The following is a 26,814-nucleotide window of genomic DNA, read 5'->3' on the forward strand; positions in this document are numbered from 1 at the left end:
GAGCCAAGCTCTTCTCTATGGACTAGTTTTCACGGCATCAGGGAGATACTTGAGCTGAAGATAGCCTGGCCATTCCTACTGTACCCCAACAATAACCACAAAATCAGTAAGAACAAAAACGAATCCTGGGATTAAACAAAATTATGTATAGAAAGTGCCCAGCACTGTTCACATGGTAAAAGCACCAATGATGACTATACCTGGTGAAGAGAAGCAATTTTTTATTAGATAAGTATGATCATCGAGATGATTGTACAGATAACCAAAGGGAGACTCAGCGACATGAATTCTGCTCTCCTATAAAAACCAATAACAATAACATCACAAACAAGCACAAAAGCAACCAGAACTTCATCTTGTTTTAGCTTTGTTAACCCCAGAAGCATTTTTATTAAGGCTCTGTAAATGGAAGAAAATGACCAAGCTATTGTCTAGAACTTGAAAAGTTCCAACCATATGCTTTCAGAGCAGGTGAACTCAGGGCTGGACTTGAAGGATATGAATATTTACATCTAATGTAATTAGGCATTAGTCATAGATACCATTTAGGAACCATCATTATCTCTTACGTTTACCATGTAATATGACTTCATGCTTTGATCTTAAAATATATCAACAACTTTGACATACGTACAAAAATTAGGGATAAATAGTTACACTTCAGATTGGACAACAAGGTTTTGTAGTAAAACAATTTAATAAAGAAGTCCATATCTCTTTACATTGACTAGGAGGAGGCACATCAGAGAAGTTCTACAAATCGTAATAAAAACAGTCGTATTTGACTTTACTGGAGATCAAATTTTTTCTGTTTAGTACACTGGTAGTAAATATTTTGTATTTTTCAGTTTTCTGACTATCAGATGAAAGGTAATTTAATCTATAGTAACAGAACAATGTATTTTAGATTCAAGTGTTTGCTCCATATTTTCCCCAAATTTAAGTTTATCTTATTCTTGAAGCTAGACTCATATTTCTGACTTCATATTTTCCTTTAAAGAGTGTATGTATCTGGATTGTCCAGGTAACATCACAGTAATGAACAACCCCAAATCTCAGTGGCTTAAAACAACCAAGTTATAATTCTCACTCATGCTACATGTACCATCATGGGATACTTGGCTGTTCTTGAACCTCATTTATAGACCTAGGCCAAGAGAATTTCCTTCTCTGTGCTGCCATGACTGCCAAAGCAGGGACAAAAGAACATGGTGGATTAAGCATGGGTTCTTATTACTTCTATACAAAAGTGAGGCACATCCTTTCTCACATTTCATTGTCCAATGAAAGTAATATGTTCATGCCTAACTTCAAAGAGGTCGGAAGAGCACACTCCTACCATCTGGCCTGAAGGCAGAGACCCAGAAATACTTGGAAACTCCTAATGACCACTCTTAAGAGCTATCTCATTATTGTTTCATATCTAGGTTAGAAAAGTAGTATGTGCACAGGGCAATTACAAACCTCAGTTAAATCGAAGACTTATGTATCCTCTACAAGATTATGTTATAGTGTAATAGTATGGGAAAATAAGAAACTTGCCCTCTAACTTAAACTCAGCCTACTATGTGAGCCCATAAAACATTATTCCTCTTATGTGGCAAAACAAAATAAATATTTTCACCTTCATGAAGAACCGAAAAGTAAAGTTCTTTGAATTAATAAATGGGAGTGAGGGGAGTAGAAAGAAGATTCATGGATAGGATATAGGAAAGGATACTTAAAGGAATTGCAAAAATACGCCCTTCTGTCACAAAGAGGTCCCTGCTCCAGCATTATTTTAGAATACTGAATTAAAAAGCTATTTTGTCTTTTTTTTTTACTCCTTAGGAAAATATAAACATCGATGAAGCCTCCAGATGCCTGGTGAAACATATACTTGCAAACGAGTGTGAGCTGATGGAGTCCATTGAGCCGGATATCGTAAAGCCCCATCTCACATCGCCCAAGGGTGTCAGTTGCTCCAGTTGCGCCAAATCTTAGTAATAATTTCATCTTCTCATGAATTGTGCCTCAATTTTTTACCATGTTGTGTAAGTGTCATGATAGGGACACACGTGATAGGGCAAGCCAAAGATTTATGCTTGTATCTTTCCTGTAAGAGAGAGAAATAGCAAATATTCTTTTTTATGTTTTTTTTTTTTTTTTCTCAGCATCAGCACAGTGTTTACAAGCTTTTAAAATATTTAGTCTGTTACAATTTTCCATCTTGTAGCTGACCACAGTTCTGCAGGGCCAGAGTGGTTCTTGTTATTTTCTTCTTTGAATCAGCCAAGGCCTCGGTCCTACAGAGAAAGGGGAGAAGAGCAAACTGGCTGTCAAGTTAAGCATTGGCTTTCGCTTTGCCCCGGGTATCTTTGTCTAGATTTCAATACATTCTCTGCTGCTCTGACAGACCTCTTAAGTAGAAACAGTATTTTCTCCAGAGATGACCACAATTCTCAACAAACCTAAGAATTATCTCTGATTTAGCTCTTCAGAGTCATATACCCAGGCTTCCTGTGCTGATGTTGCTTTTATTGTCACTTTCCAACCCCTGAATGTTGGTTTAACTGAAAACTGTATGAAAAGATCTGCCCCCTGTATGTGCCTTTTTGTTAGGCTTCTCTGACTCAAGCTATGGGACTCGTCTGTACATGTAATATATATTATATATATATATATATATATATGTATATGTATTTTCACAAGTGAAAAATAAAACATTAACAGATGCTGCTTCCTTATTTCTGAAAGTGCTTTAAGTTTCTTAGTATTGTGAGCTTTTTTTTTACTATGTATCCGTGATTCTCAAGACCCATTTCTAAAATTTTATTTCAAACAGGAGATGGGAAATATGCATTTATTTAAAGGAACTGCTGGGCACTTTTAAAACTGAGATGAGTCTATTCTATCTAGATCTGCTGGTCATATTGGCATTTAGGCCAAGAAAGTAATGAGTGTATACAAATATTTTTGGTTAAGCAGAGAAATATATCCTCATATATTCTGATCAAAAAAGGTGCCAGAGCAACCAACATATAAAATAACAACAACTAAAATATGCATGGTGGTATCTTGTTTTACATGATGGCTGTAGTACTGAAGTGCTGCAGGGAGCTGCTTCTTTTTAATGGCATTATTTTCCATTGATAGTCATAATACACTCACAGGAGCTTTATCTTTTGTAACAGATGTTTTGGTGTGTCCTCCCCATCTTATTTTGGAATTCACTGTTTCCATAAGTACCAACCACACAGATTCCTGTTATAAGTGTTCATGACATTTTCCTAGAGGGCATTCTCTGGCTTCTGGAGCACTTGACCTGTGAGACAAGCAGGCCAGAAGTGCCAGGGAGATAATGTCTCCAGGAGCAGCCCTCAACCAAGGATAACAGGAATTGGTGGATAAATACCTTGGGTTCTTTGTCTCTCTCAGGAAGGAGAGTTCTCAGGCATGTGCTGTGCAGTGTCTCAGAACTTCCCAGTGGGATGAAGCCCCTCGTTCCCACAGGGGAAACCTTCCATGCGACTCATCCTTTATTGGCTTCCTCTCCTTCTTTCCTCACTTCACCACTCCTCCATTGGTGCTTCCTGGGTTCACTTTCTCAAGATAACTATTTTCACTCCAATCCTTGTTTCAGGGACTTATGAGGGAACTCAAGCCCAGCCTAAGTTAGCTGGGACAAAGGTGGCCTAGGAAGCAATTCCTCAATACCAGCTTCTTGAAATGAATCATTCACCACCCAGGTGGTAGCAGGGACCCCCTTGCATCAGTGGTGGGGCTAATCCCTGGCAAGATGTAACATCATAATTACTAAGACTCATATCAGGTGGATTGGGATAGAATATAGATGGAAAATTCTATTGCTGTTATGTTTGAAAGACACGGGATTGTAGAGTTAGTTAACCTCCATAGGAATTCTGTAGGGGAGAAAAAACATGTACAGACTTGGGGCAGCCAACATTCAACTCAGGATTTGATGTGAAAGCTTGAAGACCTGCAAGCAACGGTGAAAATGGTCCTCCTTTAGCTGCAGGATAGACCGTGCCGAAAATGAGGCCTCAGATTTGATTTTAGGAGAAGCAGAGTTGTAAAGTGGACCACATTCACAGAGCTAGAAATCTCTTCCACTAAAATCAGGACCCAGATAGGAAAGGAGTCGCATACTGCAATATAGGAGGAGATATTAGGGTAGATGCTCTTAAGAGTCTTGAACCCAGAGAGTTTTTTGAAACTCTGGCCCAGAAAAAGATGCCCTTACCCTTTCCAGTGGGAAAATAGCCAATTGCCTCATAATAGTCCTACCTTAGTAGGATGTTTATAAGGTGATGCTGTCCCTTAGTTCTGCTCCCATATCCCCTCATTGCTGCTGGACAAATAACTAGGATCAAGTCTCAGTATGAAAGCAGAAAGGTATGACCTTTGTTGCAGATGAAATAGATCGCCAATCAAATTAACTATAGAACCTGACTAGTAAGTACTAGTGGGACTGAGAAGATTCTGAGGAATTGGCCTTGAGATGCTAGATCAGAGAGGACAGAATGTAAGACCAAGTAATACATAATCTATTTCTATGAGAATGCTCTTTCATGAGTTAATTTATAGCATTCTGGCAAGTACACCTGGAGCTAATCCCCATGTCCTACTGGAATAGCTATTTGAAGCCAGGAAACAATGTTGGCTTAAAATAAATGATTCAGTGATGCCAGAACTGCCTTGGCAAAGTATTAAAGAAGAGCTCCAAAGTCTTGGAGAGGTGGGCATGTTAGAATGTGTTATTTTGTGATGCCAGAGAAACTACCAGCTAATTGTGTACCCCAGGAGAGCCCGGAATATACTCTCTTCACTGAAGCAATAAGTAGTGTCCCCAAAAGAAGGACAATAGCACCAAGAGAAGCTCAGTGGTGTCTGTTCTCTGCAGACCAGGTTTGAGATTGTAAATATATTCCTGTGTTTCACTGGGAATGACACCCTACCTGGTTAAGGTTTAAGATGGGGTACTAACATTAAATGATATGAGTATATTTAGCATTGTGTCTGGATAACTAGCTTCCAAAGGTGGAAGTAGGAGTGAAGCCTCCCACAATCACTTGGAATAATCCAAAGGAGAAAGTGAGTTTCCCCTTTTTAGAACTTCAGAATCTACAGAGTTAGAGGTTTTGGTACTTCTACCAGGGGACACAGTAAGTGTTCCACTAAATCTATAGCCTCAGCTGCTGCCTGATTATTTTTGGCTCTTCATACCCACAGGCCAGGAGTTAGAGAAGGCAGTTTACTCTGTAGGCAAGGGTAATTCATCCTGATTACCAAGAGGACATAGAACTGCTGCTAAATAATGGAGCAGGGAGGAAGGAGTATGTCTGAAAATCATGGGACTCAGTGGGGTGTCTCTGGATGCTTCCATGCCTGGTGAGAGGCAATTGCAGCAACATCTATGAAGATAAGTAATTGGGTTACAAGGATAAGTAACTTGAGACATACGCTCAAGGATAAAGTCTGAATTATTGCACCATGCAATGAACCTAGATGAGAAGCAGGTTGGTTAAGGGAATAGAAATGGTAAGAGAGGGAAATGAACATCAATTACGGTCTCAAGATTAAGTACCACAGTGGAGACTGTAGCTTGTCTCACCAAACCTCCACGTTCTCTCTCTCTTTCTGAATTATGACCAGTCACTTCCTTAAAAATATCAGTGAAAGCAGCACAGAATGAACTACTCCAAGGTGTGGACTAGACAATAGCAGAGGAAATGTCTGTATCCTCTCAGCACATGGCTTCCTATTGCAACCCCCTGCAGCTCTGCCTAAAAGCTTTCTCTGGATACATGGAGCCTATTCGTCTTGTCTGCTGGAAAGATCAGAGTGCTACAGAGTTTACAGCTTCAGGAGCAATCTCATTTACGACTGACAAAAATTGGTAGATAAATACTCCAGTTTCTTCACCCTTCAGGCAGAATAAATCAGAGGCTTGCTCTAGGCACTCTTTCAGAGGTCCCCAGTGGGACTGAGGCAAAGTTTCACACAGTGGTAACCTGCTCATTAGCACAATCTTTTCCGTTTCCTTTCCTTCCCAGTCTTACTTCTCTACCACTCTACCAGTGTTTCCAAGGATTATCTCCCAATTAAGAGATTTCATTTTTGACTGAGCTTCAACTGCTAGTAGTACTTAAAAACATCAGAGCACCTGGAGCATAACTTTCATTGTGATAAAATCTCTAATCCGCTGTTTTTCTTTCTAAACATCCACTGAAATGTGGTGTCTAAGATATGTATGGTAAGATATGTATGGTGAGTGTCTTCTACTTTCATTGTTATTTATACAGTCTTCAAAATGAGTATTTATTGATTCATTCATCCTTTTTCTCTTTCATCAAATATGTGTTGAATAATTCTCAACACTTGGCTAGGCACTGTTGTGGAGACACAAATGACTAAGTCCGTCTTAGGTCTTAAAGTGTTATCATCAGGTAGGGGACTCAAACATGTAATCAATTCACCACATTTCAAGAGAGAAGTCAAATGCCCAAACCAAGAGATAGCTTCTGAAAACATAATTTGTTTCTAAATGCAGAGACTGCAGCTCCAATCAGGTTTAAGGAAATAGAATATATGTTCCTACCATTCTCCTTCTACCATCCCAACACTGGGATCTAGCCACACTAGACTGGTTTGTTCAGCTAGCTCTTCTTGCTGTTTGTAATATTATTTTCCTTTTTTTGTGGGAGGGGAGGGGCTGGAAATTCTACCCATTCTTCAAGGATCAGCAATCAGCATAATAGCACAGCCTTGTTGTAGCCTTTCAATATCTGTGGGTAATTCCAATCACTTTCCACACTTGCGTAGCTCTTGATTGAGTCCATCATCAAACACTCACATTCTGCATTCTAGTGATAGATCAACTGTTATTTCTAGAACACCTACTATGGGACAGTCATTGATAAGGAAATTTACTTTTATTATCGAATTTAATCCCCACAACCCTACATGAGAGTACTCATCTTCTCATTTTATAAGTAAGGAAATTGTGGTACAGATATATTGAGCAACTTGCCAAAGCTCATGCAACTGACAACAGTAAAGCAAGGATTCAAACCCAGGCAACCTAATTCAAATTTCCATGCTTCTAACCATTATGCTAGCCGGTCTCCTCTTAGATATCTGGAGGGGGCCATATTCTGAGTGCAGAGCACAATACTTAGCCCAGGAAATGATGACAGAGTTTACCACGTGCCATCCACTGCTAAGCATTTCTCTTAACTACTGTGAGAAGTGGTGTTGTCATGAGATAATACCATAAAACATTTAACATAGCGCCTACAACATAGCAAGTAATTAGGAAATGTGGTTATGATGATATTATGCTGTCTGTTTAATTATAAAATTAAAGTAATGCAAACAAAACTATCAGGTGAAGATGGTACATATTTTTGGAGGTGTCAATAATGGGACCAAGGAAAATCCATTGAGACAGAAAGTAGATTAGTTAGTGCCCATGCTTGAGGGAATTGGAGGTGACAGCTAAAAGGTATGAGTTTTCTTTTGGGGGGGAGGGTGAAGAAAATGTTCTAAAATTAATTGTGGTGATTCTTGCTCAACTGTGACTATACTAAAATCCATTGAATGGTGTAGGTATATTTTAAGTGGGTGAAATGTATGGTGTGCAAATAACTAAGAAAGATGAGACAAGAAAAAAGTAACGCCGTAGGGAAAAATCAGTATTAGTTTTTTTGTTTCTCCCAATGCATTATTTTAGCCGCATTATGTAGTATAGTCCTGGTGTGATTCCCTAGAAAGGAATCTTAGCAGGTATCTTTTACCACTACTGTCATGTTCCCAGTTTGTCATCACTTCTGAATTCTCAACTTGTTCTCAGATTTGGAACTAGCAGAGTGCATGTGTTTAAATTCAGCCACATCTGTGCTGTTACTGTATGAAAATATCCTTGGATTTCTGGGCTCTCCACACACCAGATAATATCCCAATATTGGAAGAGAAAATAGCCTGAGAAATTCCATAAAAGGACAGAAGCACTGATGGACTAAGTCTAAGTAACTCTCAAAGATGAGGGAAAAATGCCTCTGGGAAGTGTGTACACACTATTTCACTGCATTGATGAGTCTGGAATTTTTTATTTCAACAAATCAAATTATTTTGTTCAATTTGATTGATTTTCAAAAGTAATATTAATTTTATTGATATTAATACCCATTCAGAGGCCTTGGCAATTCCTAAGTACAACGTACTCACTGAAAATGTAATGGTAGACATAAGATTCTAAAGTTTAGTATTCCAGCTGACCCAGATTATACTTTCTATTAGAACAAAATTTTCTTCCAAAAGAGCTTAAAGAAATCTTATGAAAGGTTCCAAATGTGACATATCAAAGAGTTGCCATTACTTGTAATACAATTCAATGTTTTCAGTTTTGTCTTGAATTGAACATGTAAGAAGTTACCTTATGCCAAATGTGTAGCATCAATCAATTTATATTCACTGAACTTCTTAATCAAACAGCTATCAAGTGACAGCTCTGAGCAAATTGCTGTGTTTGGTGCATTAAATAGATCACATGTCAGGGTTTTCTACCAAAATGCATAGGGCATATGTTATTTTGTTTCCTTTCTCTGTGATAGCTGTTGTCATGGAAACACGCAAAATAAAAGTCATGGATCCCTGCTCTTTAAGTTTGCTACTTCCTTGGGGAAAATGGTCGGGTGGGTGGGGAATGGGATGGGTTAACAAGACAGGCAAAAGATAATTATGGATCAAGAAAAGAGGTTTTTTTTCTGTTTGTACTATATAACATTCTTCATTTTTATTTTGTTATTATAATACATGTTAATAATTATTTTTTAACCAGGTCCTATATCAGATCTTTTCCATATATAATGGCATTTCATCATCACTACCACCCTATTAGGGGGTGATTTCACATTTCATGGATAAGAAAACAGGATAAGAGAAAATAGTGTCCAAATACATCATGTGATTCTGGCAGGATTTCTAAACACTGTATCGGCTCTTCTGGCCACAGTGGGCTAATCAGAGGACCTCATTCCTCCTGGCTAAAATAACAGATCTAGGATTGTGCTTGGGATCTAACTGAAACGTTCAGAGCTCTCTCTCCTTTGCCACCCCCACCCCCGTACCCCTCCCCCCAAAAAAAGCTTTCAGAAAGAGAGTCACAGGAAATGGCCATCATTTTCTTACTCCATGTGACATGTGGCAGTTAGGTGAGCACATACCAAAACACAGAGAGGTGAAGAATCAATAAATGAGAGAAAGGAGAGCAGGGAGAAATAAAAACTCCATTTGAGTCTCTTGGTCCAGCCGTGTATGAATCTTGATTTAACCTTTAACTTCCTAGTTATATGAGGCAATAAACTCTTCTTTGGGTTCTTTGTTCATCTGTTCAGGGTATATTGAGTTGATTTTCTGTCACTTGTGACTTAGACTCTCGTGACTAATACATTCACACAGCCATTAATAGTGCCGTTAGACTTGTATCCAGTATATCTGTAAACATGGTTCTCAAGGTACATGTTCTTGAGCATAATGTTTACTTACAGTAATATTATAGCTCCAACTTAAATGGTAGTATTTTATAGACACTGGAGGCTTTACTTCAAGTAGTCTACTAGTAAGGAAATATGTGAAGACATTGTTAATGGAAGACTTGGTGCTTTATGCTGATAATAACTAAATAGTATCCCAGAAATAAATGGGCAAGAGTAGCAATATCAGATGTTTACATAGCTTTTAGTCTGTGCCAGGCACAGTTCTGATTGCTCTACTTGTAGAAAAACATGCCTTGCACATAGTAAGCACAGATGTTTGTTATTTTCTCCATGATCCCCAGAAGAACCATTTCAATTTATATTTCATCTTTTCTTCTCTATCTGAATCTCACGGGAATTATAATTAACATTCAGAGTATCAAATTATTTTTATATGTGCAACAATACAAATATAAAAATAATATATAAATACAATAAAATAATTATAAATATGAATGTAAACCATATAATTTAAATAACCCAGTTATGTATATTATTAAATTTCTTTATTGGTCAGCTGGTAACCAGCTGTTGAAATATTAGCAAACTTGTATCAATGGGAGTCAAAAGAATTTTTATGGTACAAAAGAGCTGCAGTGTCTTTATAACATGTTTCCTCTTATAATAAATATTAAACACATATATTATAAAAAAATAAGTAACACGAATGTAAAAATTATGATTCCACTATCCAAAAGACCAGATTTTTCTCTGACTAAATGGATTTGTTTTGAACATGGTGTTTTGGGACCTAATTTTTTTCTCTTAATAATTGATAATGAACACCTTTCTAATTCATTAAATATTTTTATATAGCATAAATTTTGAGGGGGAATAGAAATTCTGTTGTATGGCTATATACTATGGGTTTATTTTAACCAAACCACAAATGCTGGACATTTAAGATATTGCCAATAGTTTGCTTTTAACTAGTGCCACAAAGATAAATTTGTATGCACATCAATGATCAATTCTTTAGAATAAATTCTTAGTAATGAAATTATTGAATCAACAATTATGCAAAATGTTAAAGCAATCTGAAAATTACTTTTGGAACGCTTGTACCAATTTCCATTCTCGTCAGTGATGACTGAAAATATCCAAAGAGCACAGCAATTTATGATCATCTCTCCTGCATATACTCATAAAATTGCAGATCCCCTGCAGAGGATTTCCAGTGCGTGTGTTTGGGGAAGTGGGTGGTAAATACATGAGGAGAAGAGAAAGCTTTGAAGACACCAAAAACACGATGTCAGATTACTGCAATATCACTTTCAATTGGCGATCACATTAAATTCAGATTTTAGTCTCTTCTCTCTTCTTTTTCTGCAATACCCTTGGGGAAAATCAGTTTGCTCTTTAATAGTTGGGAGAAGTGCTATGGTAGTAAATAAAAAAAGAAGTTTAAGAGAAAACAGGGTTTCCTAAGAATTATTTTGTGTACTTAAAAGATGAAACCTGCCGGCTTTTAGCAAAACCTGCTTGCTCATAATATTACTAAAATTAATACAAGTAAGTCAATTCTTTGGGTTTTTTTGTTTGTTTGTTTGGTTTTTGGTTTTTTTTGTTTTTAAAGATTTTATTGGGGAAGGGGTACAGGACTTTATTGGGGAACAGTGTGTATTTCCAGGACTTTTTTTTCCAAGTCAAGTTGTCCTTTCAATCTTAGTTCTGGAGGCTGCCATTCATCTTCAAGTTGTTGTCCTTTCAGTCTTAGTTGTGGAGGGCGCAGCTCAGCTCCAGGTCCAGTTGCCGTTGCTAGTTGCAGAGGGCACGGCCCACCATCCCTTGCGGCAATCTTGTGGTTGAGAAGACGCGCTCCAACAAACTGAGCCATCTGGTAGCTCAGTGGCAGCTCAGCTCAAGGTGCCATGTTCAATCTTAGTTACAGGGGGCAGAGCCCACCATCCCTTGTGGGACTCCAGCAATTGAACTGGCACCCTTGTGGTTGAGAGCCCACTGGCCCATGTGGGATTCGAACTGGCAGCCTTCGGAGTTAGGAGCATGAACCACCTGAGCCTCCGGGCCAGCCCCCAATTCTTTGTTTTTTATAGTTAGTGTTATAGTGCATCTATTTTACCAAAAGTGTCATGACAAATTTGACTATTAAGATAATTATCTTACTTTGTTTTAAATCCATGGCAAAAAAATACTAAAATACTTCCCAAAATATCACTGAAGTTTACACCTTAACTTTGTGTAAACTAGAATAAATACGTATATGACTTTTTCTCCCAGAAAAATTGTCTTCTGTTTTTCAATAAAAAAGGGGACCAGGGTGTTTAATATATTCGATGGGTAGAATATAAAAAAATATCAAAGTCTATTGGACTATTGATTATAATTTTAACATGCTATTATAAAGTATTTTCTTGTATGATTTCCTTGTTGTTTTAAGGTTACACACCATCTCACTACCCCTTTCATTTGTTTTGTTCCTTCAGAAGAATGTTAAGCTCCCATAAAAGGGACATTTCATTAACGCTTTTCAATTTTCCTTAACTGACCTTGAATCAGAGTTTTTAACATCTGTCAATATTGTACAGTCATTCTTGGGGATTGGGTTAGACGATGGGATGGGGTTTTGACTTTTTACTTTGTGGTGTATGTGTGTGTGTGTGTGTGTGTGGTGTGTTATATTTATTGTTAAGGGAAGCCTCCAGAAGTTGCCCATGATTAAACACTTTCTGATGAAACTGTAAGAATTAAATTCCTAACCATTGAATTATTAAATGCATTAAATGAGATAATCAATTTGAAGCATTTAGAAGGGTCTCTGGAATCTTGAATTAAAGAAATGTTAACTGTTATTATTCTGATATTAATTAAAATTCAAATTATTACAAGGCAAAATTCCCCTGTGTGCAAAAGATCTGTTCTGTAGCAACCATATATCTAGATTTAAAGAGATTTGACCCAACACTTTCATCCTAGGAGAAAATCAAGCACTACAAGTGTTGGAGGAGGCTCATCTGGTGTGTCTTAACATATGCTCCCGTCATGTTATATGTTACATCCCTAGTACTTATTTATCTTATAACTAGAAGTTTGTATCTTATGACCACCTTCCTTCAATTTCCCCTTCCCTCCCTACCCCAGGTCTGGTAACCACAAATCTGATCTCTTTTTCTATGAATTTAATGGGGCTTTTTGTGTGTTTGTTTGTTTAGATTCCATATATGAGTGAAATCATATGGTGTGGGGACAGAGTCCCAGAGAGCAGTTTCCAGGCTCTCGGCCTCACGTGGAAAGGTGCTGGCTTGGTTATTAGATGGCCATCAGCTGTTACCAGTTAGCCATTAGCCACTGGTATTACTGCCATGGCTACTCTAGGGGGTTGGTTGGTTGGCAGAGAAGCAAATGGCAGATGGCGGATCGTGTGGATCCTACTTCCTGTATCTCCAACGCAGCTGCCAGCGAGAATGTAGTGGTATGAACCTCCTATCCATGGCTCCGTTGGTGTTCATTTTTGGCCTCACCATATTCTGTGTCCACCAACCAAGAGCGGAGCTGAAACCCTGCATTACATATGGTATTTGTCTTTCTCTAGCTGACTTATTTCACTTAGCATAATACACTCAAGGTTCATCATGTTGTCACAAAGGGTAAGATTTCCTCGTTTTTATGGCTCGGTAATATTCCAGTTCTGTGTCTATCCTGGAATAGGAGAGAATTGTGGTATATTGGACAAAATACTAAACCTGGCTTTAATTATTCAATCACTCATTCAGTCTGTATTGAGTCTCCAGTGTATCAGAGAGTGGAGATGTCAACGTGTATAAAATGCAGATTCTACTTCTACAGGGCTTTTGGCTAGTGGGAGAGACAAAAAATAGGTCATTAAAGCTATGTCTTATGTGATCCACTAGCTACGGAAGCAATAATACAAGAGTGGCTTGTTGTATTTGGGAGTTGGAGAAACCTTCTCAAGTATATGGCAAGGAGCCCTTTGAAGGATAAGTATATCTTTCAAGATAGAAGAAAAGGGTAGGACATCTCACAGAGACAAAGAATTATGAAAATGAAGTGAAAGGTGAGGGAAGAGTTAATTGGCAGTTGTGACAAGCTGATTCCTATGTAAGTACAGTAGTCCCCACTTGGTGCAGTTTCCCTTTCCAGGGATTTAGCTACTCCTGGACTATCATGGTCCAAAAATATTAAGTGGAAAATTCCAGAAACAAACAAGTTTTAAATTGTGCACTGTTCTGAGTAGTGTGATGAAATCTCGCGACATCCTGCTCTGCCTGGCCGGGACGTGAATCATCTCCTTTTCAAGCGTCTCCATGGAGTATCACAGTAAAAGCTCCCCACCTGTTAGTCATTTAGTAGCCATCTTGGTTAACAGATTGACTGTTGCTTGTTTTCAAGTAACCGTTATTTTACTTAATAATGGCCCCAAAGTGCAAGAGTAGTGATGCCGGCAATTCAGATATGCCAAAGAGAAGCCATAAAGTACTTTCTTTAAGCAAAAAGGTGAAGGTTCTCAACTTTAAAAAAGAAAAAATCCTATGCTGAGGATGCTAAGATCGACAATAAGAATGAATCTTCTACCTGTGAAATTGTGAAGGAAAAAGAAATCCATGCTAGATTGGCTGTCACACCTCAAACTGCAGAAGTTATGGGCATAGTGCGTGGTAAGTGCTTATTTAAGATGGAAATGGCATTAATTTTTTTGGTGGAACACATGACATGATGATAGTGATGGCATGCCTAGATGGTCCCCTTTCTGACAAGTTTTCAGAAGGTCAGTTGTCGCCTAACACTATGTCACTATGTCTACATCATTTTACTTGTCATCTCCTCATGTAGGTATTTGTATCATCTTCATCACAAGAAGGGTGAGTACAGCACAACAAGATATTTTGAGAGAGACCACATTCACATAAATTGTATTACAGTGTATTGTTATAATTGTTCTATTTTATTATTAGTTATTGTGGTGGGTCTCTTACTGTGCCTAAGTGATAAATTAAACTTTGTCATGGGTATGTATGTATAGGAAAAAACATAACATTTGTAAGGTTTGTTATTACCTGCAGTTTCAGGCATCCATTGAGGGTCTTGGAACGTATCCCCTGTGGAAAAGGAAACTACTGTAGTGTAGAAGCTATCAAGCTGGGAGTAAAACATGGGTTGAAACCACGGTAAGGATGTGTGATGTTATAAGCAGTTACAGTTGCCATCAGTTTTAAGCAGGAGTGACCATCAGATCTAGATTTTAGAAAGCTGCTTCTGGCTGTAGTATGAAAGATGGATTGAAAAAACAGCCCTTGATGTGGAACAACAAGTTAGGATGCTGATATAATGATCCAAGTAAGAATTTCTAAGGGCCTTAATCAACACGAGGAATAGCTGTGAGAGTATAAAGTTGCAGCAGATATTTTTAAAAAGCGTAGTTAAAATTTTCACTATATTTACAAAGTTGTCTCATGATGACTACAATCATTTTAGAACGCTGTCATTACCCCGAAAGAAACCCCATAACCATTAGCAGTCACTCCAGTTGCTACCCCACCCCCACCCCCTGGCAAGCATTCATCTATTTTTTACCTCTATAGATTTGCCTGTTGTGGACATTTTACATAAAATGGAATCATACAATATAATGGTCTTTTGTGACTCACTTATTTCGGTCAACATTTATGTGCAGGTTTTTGTGGACATATGTTTTCAATTCTCTTGGACATGAACCTAGGAGTGGAATTTTTAGCTCCAACAGGAACTTTATGTTTAACTGTTTGAGGTCCTGACAAATCCTTCTCCAACATGGCGGTACCATTTTACATTCCCACTGGCAATGTGTGAAGCTTCCAATCTCTCCAAACCTCACCAATGCTCATTATTGTCTGTCTTTTTTATTTTGTAGCTATCCTAGTGGATGTGAAGTGTTAACTTATTATAGTTTTGATTTTCATTTAACTGATTTCTAAGGAAGTTGAGTATCTTTTCATATGTTTATTGGCCATTTGTGTACTTTTCTTGAAGAAATATCTATTCAGATCATTTGTCCATTGTAAATCGGGTCCTTTGTCTTTTTATTATTAAATTATGAAAGACTTTTTTATATAACTCTGTATAGAAACCCCTTGTCAGATCAGATACATGTTCTGTAAATCTTTGCTCCCATTCTATGGGTTGTCTGTTCACTTTCTCAATGGCATCCTTTGGAGGATAAAAACTTTTTTATGTTGATGACATGTGATTTATTGATTATTTTGTTTGTCTCTTGTGTGGTTAATATTATATCTAAGAAGGCATTGCCTAACCCAGGCAATACAATATTTAGGTCTATGACCTCCTTTTAAGTTAATTTTTAACTATGATGTGAGGAAAGAGGTCCAACTTTATTCTTTTGCATGTGAATATCCAGTTGTGCAAGCAGTAATTGTTGAACACTGTGCCAGCACCTGATTTTTGCCTGAGAGAACAAGCCCCCATTGCTGCCTGACCCCCAGAGCTGGGACCCATTGTGTAGCCAGCCTCCCTGCCCTCATAGGTCACTCATCTCTCATAGCACAAGGGGATGCTGCTGCTGAAGGGAAATGTTGGAAGAATAGAAAATAGAAGTGGTACAGAAAAGGGAACATGTTCAGGAGGAACCCTCTCCATACTTCCCACCCCCCTCTGAGTTAGGGGGTTGGTGCAGAGAACGTTAGCCCATGAGATAGATGAATAGGGGAGAAAATGGATTATACCACTCGGATACATCAGTGGAGCTGTTGGAGCAAAACCCAAGTCCCAGTGATCACCCACCCCTTCCAAGATGGAGTTTTCTCTAAGCAGGAGAGGATAGTCTTGTCCCAGGGGGTAAAAGAGACTTCCTGTGTAGGACCATTGTTGTAACTGGGTTCCTTTTCCCTGTTCCATTTGCCTGTCCTGATTTGGCCTAATTTTTAATTATGTTGTTTGCATTCTGACTTTGGAGTTGTAAAATGCTTTAAATATTCTGAACACAAGTCTTTTATCACTTTTGTGGATTGCAAGTATTTTTTTCTTACATATGGCTTGCCTTTCCACATTATTTTTAGTGTTTTTGGAAGAGCAAAAGTTTTAAATTTAGTTGAAGGTCAATTTATTATTTTTTTCTTTTATGTTTCCTTTTTTGTGCCTTAAGAAATGTTTACATAACCCAAGTTTAAAAGGATGTTCTTCTATGTTTACTTAGAGTTTTAGCTTTTATTTTTAGACCTACAATCTATTGCAAGCTAATTTTTGCAAAGGGTATAGGCAAAAGTATAGAGGAAACAAAGCAATACATGTGACAAAAATGTCTTTGCTACAATAGACAGTTAAAATAAAACACCCTATAACATGTAGTGCATGCATAAATGGTAGAAACCCTGCTGATGCTGCCTGAGGAGGTGGAAGGTTTTTCACCAGACTAGGCCACCTGGTGTTTCTGGGTTGGTGGGTAAGGAATACAGTGGAATCCCACTATCAGTGTCCCTATGTACATGAATGTTTGTAGCAGCCTTATTTGTAATAGCCCCAAACTGGAATCAACCTGAATGTCTTTTATGCAAGTGTTTAATTAATCTCTGGTATAGCCGTACCATGGAAAACTATTCAGCAATAAAAAGGAATAAACTATTGAAACACACAACTTGGATAAATCTTCAGGAAATTGAGTAAAAATATCTAATCACAGAAGTTTACATACTGTATGATGTCAATTATGTAACTTTTTGAAGTGACACAATTTTAGAAATGGAGGATAGATTAGTGGTTGCCAGGGGTTAGGGATGGACACGGGTGAGGTAGAAGTGGGGGAGGTAGGAGTGATTATAAAAAGACAACAGGCGGATCCTTGTGGTATTGGAACCGCTCAGTATCTTAACTGGGGTGGTGCCAACAAAAACCTACACACATGATGAAATTATAGAGAATTTAACACACACACACACACACACACACACACACACAAATAAACTGTGGAAATGTGAACAGGATTGGTGAACTATATAAATGTCAGTATGCTGGTTCTGATATTATACTACAGTTTTGCAAGCTATTAGCATTGCTAGAAATAGCAAATTTTATGAGATCACACTATATGTGGTGTGATCACAAAATATGATGAATGTTTAAATTTTAAAAAATTATTACAATAAAATTAATCCCCCTCAAAATATTCCCCCTCACTTTGAACATTCTTATACCATGGTCTTGCCACTTTCTGAAGAAGTTCTGGAAGTCCTCTTTTGTGCGTGTCTTTAGTTGCACTGTCGTGGCTGCCTGGATGTCCTGAATCAATTCAAAACGTTTACCTTTCATGGTCATTTTGACTTTAGGGAAGAGCCAGAAGTTGCACAGTGCCATATCTGGTGAATAAGGTGGATGAGGACACACTATAATCTTTTTATTTGACAGAAATTCCCGTACCAGAAGTCATGTGTGACACAGAGTGTCGTCATGATGGAGGATGAAGTAAAGACATTCACAAAAGAGGACTTTCAGAACTGCTTCAGAAAGTGTCAATAATGATGGGATAAGTGTGTTTGAAGTGAGGGGTGTTAATGGCAATGTGTCTTTTACTGTAATATTTTTTGTCTTGTTCTTTTGTTGTTTTTGGTTTATATACCACAGATCAGTGAAATCATATTGTTCTCTGCTTTTTCTGTCTGACTTATTTCGCTTAGCATTATACTCTCAAGATCCATCCATGTTGTCACAAATGTTCCTATATCATCTTTTCTTACTGCTGAATAGTATTCCATTGTGCATATATACCACAACTTCTTTATCCAGTCATCTATTGAAGGACATTTTGGTTGTTTCCATGTCTTGGCCACCGTAAACAAAGCTGCAATGAACATTCGAGCACACGTGTCTTTATGGATAAATGTTTTCAGATTTTTTGGGTAGATACCCAGGAGAGGGATTGCTGGGTCATATGGTAATTCTATTCGTAATTTTTTGAGGACCTTCCACACTGCCTTCCATAACGGCTGCACCAGTCTGCATTCCCACCAACAGTGGGTAATATTTTTTTAAATTTAAACATTCACTGTATTTTTCAGTCACACCTCATATATTATTTCTTACAACTATGTGAATCTATAATTATCTCAGTAAAATTTCAATTAAAAAATGAGGAAATTGAACCAAGGATTTTAACACATTTATTTCACTGAAGATATATATATGTGTGTGTGTAGATATATATATATATATATCTACACACACACATATATATATGGCATGTAAGTACGTGAAAATATAGTTAATATCATTAGTTATTAGAAAAATGCTAATTAAAACTACACAAATGTGTTAGAGAGGATATGGAGCAACCAGAACTCTCTTACATTGCTGGTCAAAATGCAAGGTGGTATAGCTAGTTTGGAAAACAGTTTGGTATATTTTTTATAAAGTTAAACATACAGCTGTCATACAAATGAGGTATCTTCTAGCTATTTTCTCAAAATTAATGAAAACATGTCTAGACAAAAACTTGTACATGAATGTTCATAGCCACTTTATGCATAATAGCCTCAAACGGAAAGCAACCATCTACTGATTATCCATCTACTGATGAATTAATAAACAAAGCACGCTTTATTTATAGGATGGAATACTACTCAGCAATACACAAAGTCAATGAACTGTTGATAAATGCATTGACATGATAGATTTGAAAAATCATTATGTTAAATGAAAAAAGCCAGACACAAAAGAATACACTCTGTAATGATTCTATTTATATGATTTTTTAGAAAATACAAAACTATATTGACGTTAAGTCAGATCAGCGGTTACCAGAGGCTGGGATTGACTGCAAAGAGACATGGGGACTTTGGGGGCTGTTGGATGAGTTCTACATCTTGATTGTGGTAGTGGTTACTTAATTATATGTATATTTGTGAAAAAAGTATTGAACTGTACACCTAAAATGTGTGAAATGTATTTTATGTAAATTATACCTCAACAAAGCTGATTTTAAAACATCTTTAGGAAAACTATGAGCAGATTCTCCTACAATTATATGAGGGATTCCTGAACTATGTCTCATTGGCTCAGTTTGCTTTAAAACTCAGAATTGGAAGGCATCTTAGACATAGATATCTGGGTCATGCTTTTGTTTTACACAGGATCAAATTGTGGTTTAGAGACAAAAAATGTTCCCCAAGGTTTCACAGCTAGTTTAATAAGAAGCTGGTGCTAGAAACCACTCTCCTGTATTTTGAATGTGTACTTTGAGGCTCTTCATTACAATGAGGGTACTGACCATGCTTATCAATCTTTTCTCTTGAACTCTCAGCATTTTCTACCTGCAGTCATTCATCTTGGGCCTTTTGTATATGGTACTCAGTGCTGTATATATTATTGAATTAATATTGGAACTTGTGAGACAGAGCTGGGAGAAAGAACACTAAATGGGGAAAAGGATAATGTGTCATCATCATTCATTATGCATCTAGTACGCTAGCACCACAATTTCATTGCATACAAATGAGAAGAAAGGAGTCTTATCTGTTCTATTTTTTAAATTTCAATTTAATCCAATTAATTTCAGGTAGTATATATTTCAACTCTAGAATTTTCATTTGATTTTCTCTTATAAAATCAATTTTTAGCTACAATTTTAATCTTTTTGTCATTCTTTATCTCTGTCCCTCACCTTAGTCATGTTAATCATAGTTAAAGTAAAGTCCTCACTACCTAACTCCAGCAGGCAGATGACTTATGGGTCTATTTTTGCTGTCTCTTTTAATTTTTGATTGTTTTTTGCTCATGCTGTCACTGCTTCGTTGGTCTTATTAATTTTTCCAAAAATTTTGATTGCCTTTTAAAAAATATAGAGATTCCAGATGACGTTGTCTTTTACCTTTTTTTTTCTATGCAGTTACAGTGGGGGCCTTAATCGAACCATGGGCAGTTCTGAGTAAAGGCTGAGTTGTAGCCCTATAAAGGTTCACGTTTCCCCTGTTTCTCCCTACCCCACTAGAGTGTTTGTGTGGGAGCCTGATATATTCCTTATTCCTCCTCGTAAGTGCAGAAATCTCAGTTTCGTTTTTGAGACTACTGAAATCCCCTGCTCATATTTTTGGAGGCTTTTCACTTGGGTTTAACCTCCTTCCCTATGAAGCATAATATTCAGCACAAGTTCTGACAAGAAAGCTGGCAGTGGGTTCGAAGCCCCACAAGTCTCTTCCAAATACTCTGCCATTTTTCTCGGTTCCCCACAGATTCATCAGCCTCCTGTTTATGCTCAGAATCAACCAATGTTCCCGAGTGGAAAGGAAGTAACAGAGGGTCAGTCCCGGAGATTGAGGCTCTTTATGTCCAGAATGTCAGTCCTTTTATTTCTAGTTGCATCAGAAACTTTCTGCTGCTTTCTAACAGACAGATATATATATATATATATATATATATATATATATATATATATATATATATATATATATATATAAAATATTATATTATACATAGTTTTTCTTTTTCTTTGCTAGTTTCTCTTGTCAGAAGCACTGCCCCACCATTAGCTAATCCATTGTACCCCAAAATGCAAGTCTAATCCAATGAAGTAAAAATTTCAACAAGAAAAATGTGTGCAATTAAAGTACTTTAAACAACTTGCAGAAAACTGAGCTTTGGATTCAGGATTTAGAAGACAAATCTAGTGACTCTTCATTTTTTCACAAATCAATATTTTGTTTTTATCCATATTAACACTAATATTTACCATTCTTGTTGACATTTATTATAAACCAGCTGGTAGTCCAAGAACTTAATGTAAATTATCTCTTTTAATCCTCTCATGAATACCATGATTTGGGCCAACTGTTAACCAGTTTTCAAAGAGGTTATTGAGACACAGAAAGGTCAGATAGCAAGTGAGAGGGAAAACAGAGATTTGAGACTGAATTTTCCCTCAACCACTAAGCCAAACTACCTCACATGTGAACCACTTTTACGATAAAATGCCTGTTGTGTGATTCACAATTACTGTCCCAATGACAGAGCGAACTTCCTACAACTCATTGATATGGTGTAATATAAAATCAACTCTTGAATCAGAAGAAAGGGAAAGAGTCCCGGACGTTATAATTTTCTGGGCATTTGCATTTATTGGTCACATTGACTAAAATCTCCACTACAAAACCCATCATGAAGGCTTCTAAATGAGGAATTGTTGATCACATTTTCCTGGAATTCATTCATCAAAGATGAGCAATTCCAGGAAGAAGGGCTGTCATGCAGGGTGTTAGGCGGGATCTCTAGTCCCGCTCCCCACACAAGAATGCAGGATATGGTGAGGCCAAAAAGGAACACCCACGGAGCCATAGATAGGGGAGTCATGCCACTATAGTCTCACTGGTGGCTGTAGCCACACGACGTGCGACCTGCTGTCCACTTTTTCTGCCAACCGACCGACTCCCCAACCAGCGCAGCCGCAGCAGTTGTATCAGTGGCCACAGCCGATGGCCAACCAGCCACAGCCAATGGCCATCCACCACCTGAGCCAGCACCCTTCCACGTGAGGCCGAGAGCCTGGAAACCACTCTCTGGGGCTCTGTCCCTACAAGGGCTCTGAATATTGATTGCCTTATGGGTGGTTCACAGGCCCCGTGTTTCCATAATAACGTACTGTGAGTGAATTTTTAGGCTTCCCTGACTCTCTTGTAGTGTGGGAGCAGTAGAACAGAAATATTATGGACAATCCAGGCAGAGGGGACATAGAGAGCCTCTCAGAGATGAGAGGAGAAAAATGTTTTACCACTTGGCCAGGAGTGGTGTGTCTTGTTCAGACTGGCACTGAGATGTGGGAATAAAGACATGTTTTGTATTATCTTATGGATAGATGCCTATACCAGGCCCAGAACAACCTTCTGTCCCCCCACCCCACCACACACACATACAATAGTGGCATTAGACAAACCCCAGGGGTATGGTGGGTGACAGATGTTGATTTTATTGAAAAGACTGAGAGATTGGGATTGTGTTAGAAGATGGAATAGGAATTTAGTAGATAAAGTATGTTCAATATAGAAAAATAAGTTTTTTGTTTTTTGTGTTTTTTTTTGAGACCTAAATTTGCAGCCTATGAAAATCATAGTTAAACCTCTAGGCTAGATAGACTTAAGTATAGGGAACACTTAGAACCCAAGAAAGGCTTCTGTGATGGACATCTTAAGCAAGGTTATACAAGAGAGAAGAGTTAATCCTCTGAATAAGAAGAAAAAGGACATTCCGGGGAAAGAGATAAGCATTTAATCCTATGAAAATCGATGGAGTAGGTATAGCCCCATTTTATGAGAGAGTAACTGGAGTCTCAAATAAATTAGGCAATTTGCCCAGGTCTCAGTGCTATTGATTGTTGGAACCAACAATCAATTCTGGGTATATGTAAATTGAAAAATGTCTCCTTTCTACTATACTCCACTGCTTCTCTACCCATGAAAATAAATGGGTAGATCTCACTGAGCTGCAGTTGCAGTAAAGGAAGTATTATGTTTCTTTATTTCCTTCAAGATTTTCTTTTCATCTTTGTCACAATTTGAAATGATGAGTCTAGGATGGGTCTAGATATGTTTACTTGACGAATTATTTCAAATTTAGTCAATCTTCTTAGGGTGCTCAGCAATTATGGGAATGTGGCTTCTAACTAACTTTGGAAATTCGTAGCCATTACACCCTAAATATTTATTTTTCTGACTCAATTTCTTTCTCTTCTGGTTCTGGCACTTCAATTACATGCATGTAAAACCATTGATATTTTCTCACAGCCCTATGATACTTTATTTTCTTTTTGTTTGTTTATTTCACACTGTAACTATTGATCTATCTTCAAATATGTTGATAGTTTCGTCAGCTGTGCCCAGTCTGCTGATGAACACAATGAGGAATTCTTCACCTCTGATATTGTATATTTCTAGCAAGTCAATTTCACTCCTTTTTATAAGTTTCATCTTTCTTCTAAAATTCCTCCATAACTCCTTTATACTTAATCAAGTTATTTTAGTTCCTGTCTGGTAGTTCCAACATATAAATCATCGTTGAGTCTCATAATATAGATTATCTTTTAGACAATGGGGTATTTCCCCCTTGTGTTTGTGTGTGTTGTGCAATTTTTATTGAATTTTGGAATTTATTGAGAAGGTAGAATTACAGGTAAATTATATTTGTGCCCTGCAGTAGACATGTCTCTTCTCACAGACTGTCATGTTAGAGGTTGAGTGCTTTATATCAGAAATTCAGCTGGTTTGGGTATTGTCATTTCTACCATTAGTCTCAGTGCACCAAAGCCTTCCAGTACATCCCTTATGTGTTTAGTGTGGAGTCTGAAGCATCAGAGGGCTTTTTCCTAGGGTTCCTGATCTGTCTTCAGCTTTCGACAGTCCCTGCATGTGCATAGCACCAAGTGGTTATTTCTGCATGCTCAGGTTCCTCTCAGCGGTAGATTACTATTGCTTGTTACTTGTGGCAGGATTGAGGGGACAGTTTCACATCTCCTTGTCCAGGCTCAGTTTTAGTTAACCCTATGAACTTCGGGGTCGTGGCATGAATCTTTCTGAATATCCCGGCTCTCTCAATATGGCAAAGACTACCTTTAACTGTGGTGTGTGATCGGTGGCAAAGTTTTTTTCCTGCTGCTCCTGCTGTGGTAGCAGAGGTCTGCTTTGTATTGGTGCAGGATCCTAAGTCTAGAGAATTCCCTGCTCCTTTATCAAGGTTAGAGAGCTTTTGCTTCTGCCACTCTCCGAGAAACAACAGATCTTGCTAGACCTCATGCATGTAAGGTTTTTTCATCCTTCCACCACAGGCAAATGGGTTTTCTTTCTATCCCTCCTGCAAAAGTAGTGTATCTCTGCCTGAGCCCAGGTGGAAGTTTTTCTGCCCCTCTCCCAATGGATTAAAGCTTTTGCTTTCTAAGAGAGAAGTGGCCTGGAAGGCAGGGAAAACTTTGTGTTTATCCTCCAGTGGCAGCAATCACGACCTGCATGCTTGCACAATCCAGTAGAGATGTTTCCATTCTCCTACCCTACCACCAATTTTTCTTATGAGCATCTAGTCAAAGCCCTTTCGAGTGTATAGTTGTGAACTCCTCCTGAGTCTTTTGGGCCCTCACTTATTTTAAACTTTTATGTTAGCCCACACTGGACCTTTAAGAATCCATTAAAATTTCACCTGATGTTTTCTTAACAACTTTATGGCAGCCACTTTTTCCTCCCATAGTTCAAGGGCTCTGCCTCTCCTGAAGGAACTTAATCAGTCATTGAAATTCAATCCAGATTTTACTGTCTTGCAATCTCAGCTGTCTGATAGGCTCCAGGGAAGTTATAATTTTGTAGCTTGCTGTTTTTGTTGGTATTGTTTTTTGCATGGGAACAACAATATCTTTTAGCTTTCTCCATCTAGAATGAAAGTGGAATGTCCTTCCACTTTGATATTCTGATGTCTGGTAACCAGAGATGACTAGTGTATCATTCTTGACCTCAATCTTCAAGTTTGTTTTCTCCCTCTCTCTTTCAATCTTTCTCTGTCTCTCTGTCTCTCAGGTGACGTTAAAACTTAGAAAACCATTACCTGTCATATAGAGGACACTCATATTTCTAATTTCTGGGAAAGTTCTTAAAATTGGTCAGGCCTTCTAGTGCCTTATGCAAGATATCACAATGTTAACTGAAAAATTGCCTCCTTATATTTATTTTCATCATAATGGATTGGTGCCATGGTTGAAGGTCCTTTGACTTCTATTGGGTCCCCAAATATCTTGATTTTATAATTACTTGATTTAGAGAGCAATACATTGTTTAGCACAGGCTGATTGAAAAGGTTGACTTTCCATTTTAGGGGACGCATAAGCTTGTAATAATATGAAATGCTGATTTAGGTCAATATATTTCTGTAATAGCTTTACAAAAAATATTGACTTTTAATGAAAAGTGTCACTATATTTGGTTTTGATAAAATATTAGTTGAGTGAAATGGAAGAAATTTATTGCTGAAATAAAATGACATAGAGTCTGGAAATTCCAAATCTTCTGTTTCAATCACAACTTGCATCCTAATCTTAAAATTTATTGTTTTAAAATGAGGTTATGTAAGTTGTTGAATTATTGTTTGTTTTATTTCCAGACCCCAAGATCAGGTAACACCTCCATATATAAAAGAAAAAAAACACAGAATTTTAAAATAACCCCCAAATTTAGAGCATGATATTAGGAAGCTGTTTAACTTGCCTGAGCCTCTGTTTTCCCATCTGTTAAGGGGAGAGAGATCACTATCTATCTCAGAGTATTGTGAAGATAAAATGACATAAACTTTGCATCGTGCTGGCATCTAGAAGACATTCAATGAATATTAAAGAATATCCTGATTTTACATTTTTATTCTAATCTTTCTTTCCTTTATTCTTAATTTCTTGGAAACAACTCATTCCCTGTCAATTGGACTTTCTCCTCTAGTGTCTGCTGTTCATCAGTTATCCCAACAGTAATTCTGTGTAGAAATAGTAATCATAATAATTGGTACAATTTATTGAATACTTGCTAGATACCAAGAAATATTTTAAGCACTTTATATGCACTATTTCATTTTAAACTTAGTCTTCTTCGAAGGGAAAGCTAACTTATAATAAAATAGATCAGAACAGTGGTTTCCTATGGAGTGGGGCAGGTAGGAATTGACTGAGAAGGGACCCAAAGGAACTTTCTGAAGTAATGAAAATGTGTTATATCTTGATAGAAGTTTACAAGCATTTGAAAAAGTCATCAACCATATGCATAAAATATGGATATTTCATAGAAGTCAAATTATACCTCAGTGAAAAATTAAGAGGAAAAATTAATCTTCTAAAAAATATCCTATGGAATAGAAAAAGATTAAATCCAATTTTCAGATCAGAAAACTAAGGGCATGAATGTTCAGGTAATTTATGCAAGTTCACACTTAACTGGTGGCTGTATTAAAGCCAGATATGTCTAAGCCAATCAAGTTCTTCTGCCTGCAGTGAGACTTGCATATTCTGACATATGGTTTGCATTTATTTCAAACTGCATTATTTTATCTATGTATCTGTATCACACAGATTGAAGCACAGCACCATTTTTTAAAATGTCCTGACTTACTGGGGATATGAGTTGCATATTTTGGACAAAACGCCAAAAAGAAACCATTGCCTATTGCAAAATGTTTAGCTAGGATGATGAGACCCAAGATATAGCCAGTGAAATCAGTTTCTCTCCCTTGTCAGCATGTACTTCCAAGAACTTTGGAAGCTTTTGAGAGTAGTATGCTGGCTGCAATAACCTCGGTCACCATATTCAAA

At 37.5% G+C, this 26,814-nt stretch overlaps 1 protein-coding gene across 1 annotated transcript in view; it reads left to right on the plus strand.

Annotated features, from left to right (window-relative positions):
* RAB38 (RAB38, member RAS oncogene family) overlaps positions 1-2,720 on the plus strand; it is a 50,150-nt gene extending 47,430 nt beyond the window's left edge. Inside the window, exon 3 of the mRNA XM_019739564.2 lies at positions 1,831-2,720. Coding sequence (XP_019595123.1) covers positions 1,831-1,983 — 153 coding nt within the window. The 3' untranslated portion in view covers positions 1,984-2,720. The remainder of the gene's footprint in view (positions 1-1,830) is intronic.
* The last annotated feature ends 24,094 nt before the right edge of the window (positions 2,721-26,814 follow it).

This window comes from Rhinolophus sinicus, linkage group LG06 (genome assembly GCF_036562045.2).
Source record: "Rhinolophus sinicus isolate RSC01 linkage group LG06, ASM3656204v1, whole genome shotgun sequence".
Taxonomy (NCBI): Eukaryota; Metazoa; Chordata; class Mammalia; order Chiroptera; family Rhinolophidae; genus Rhinolophus; species Rhinolophus sinicus.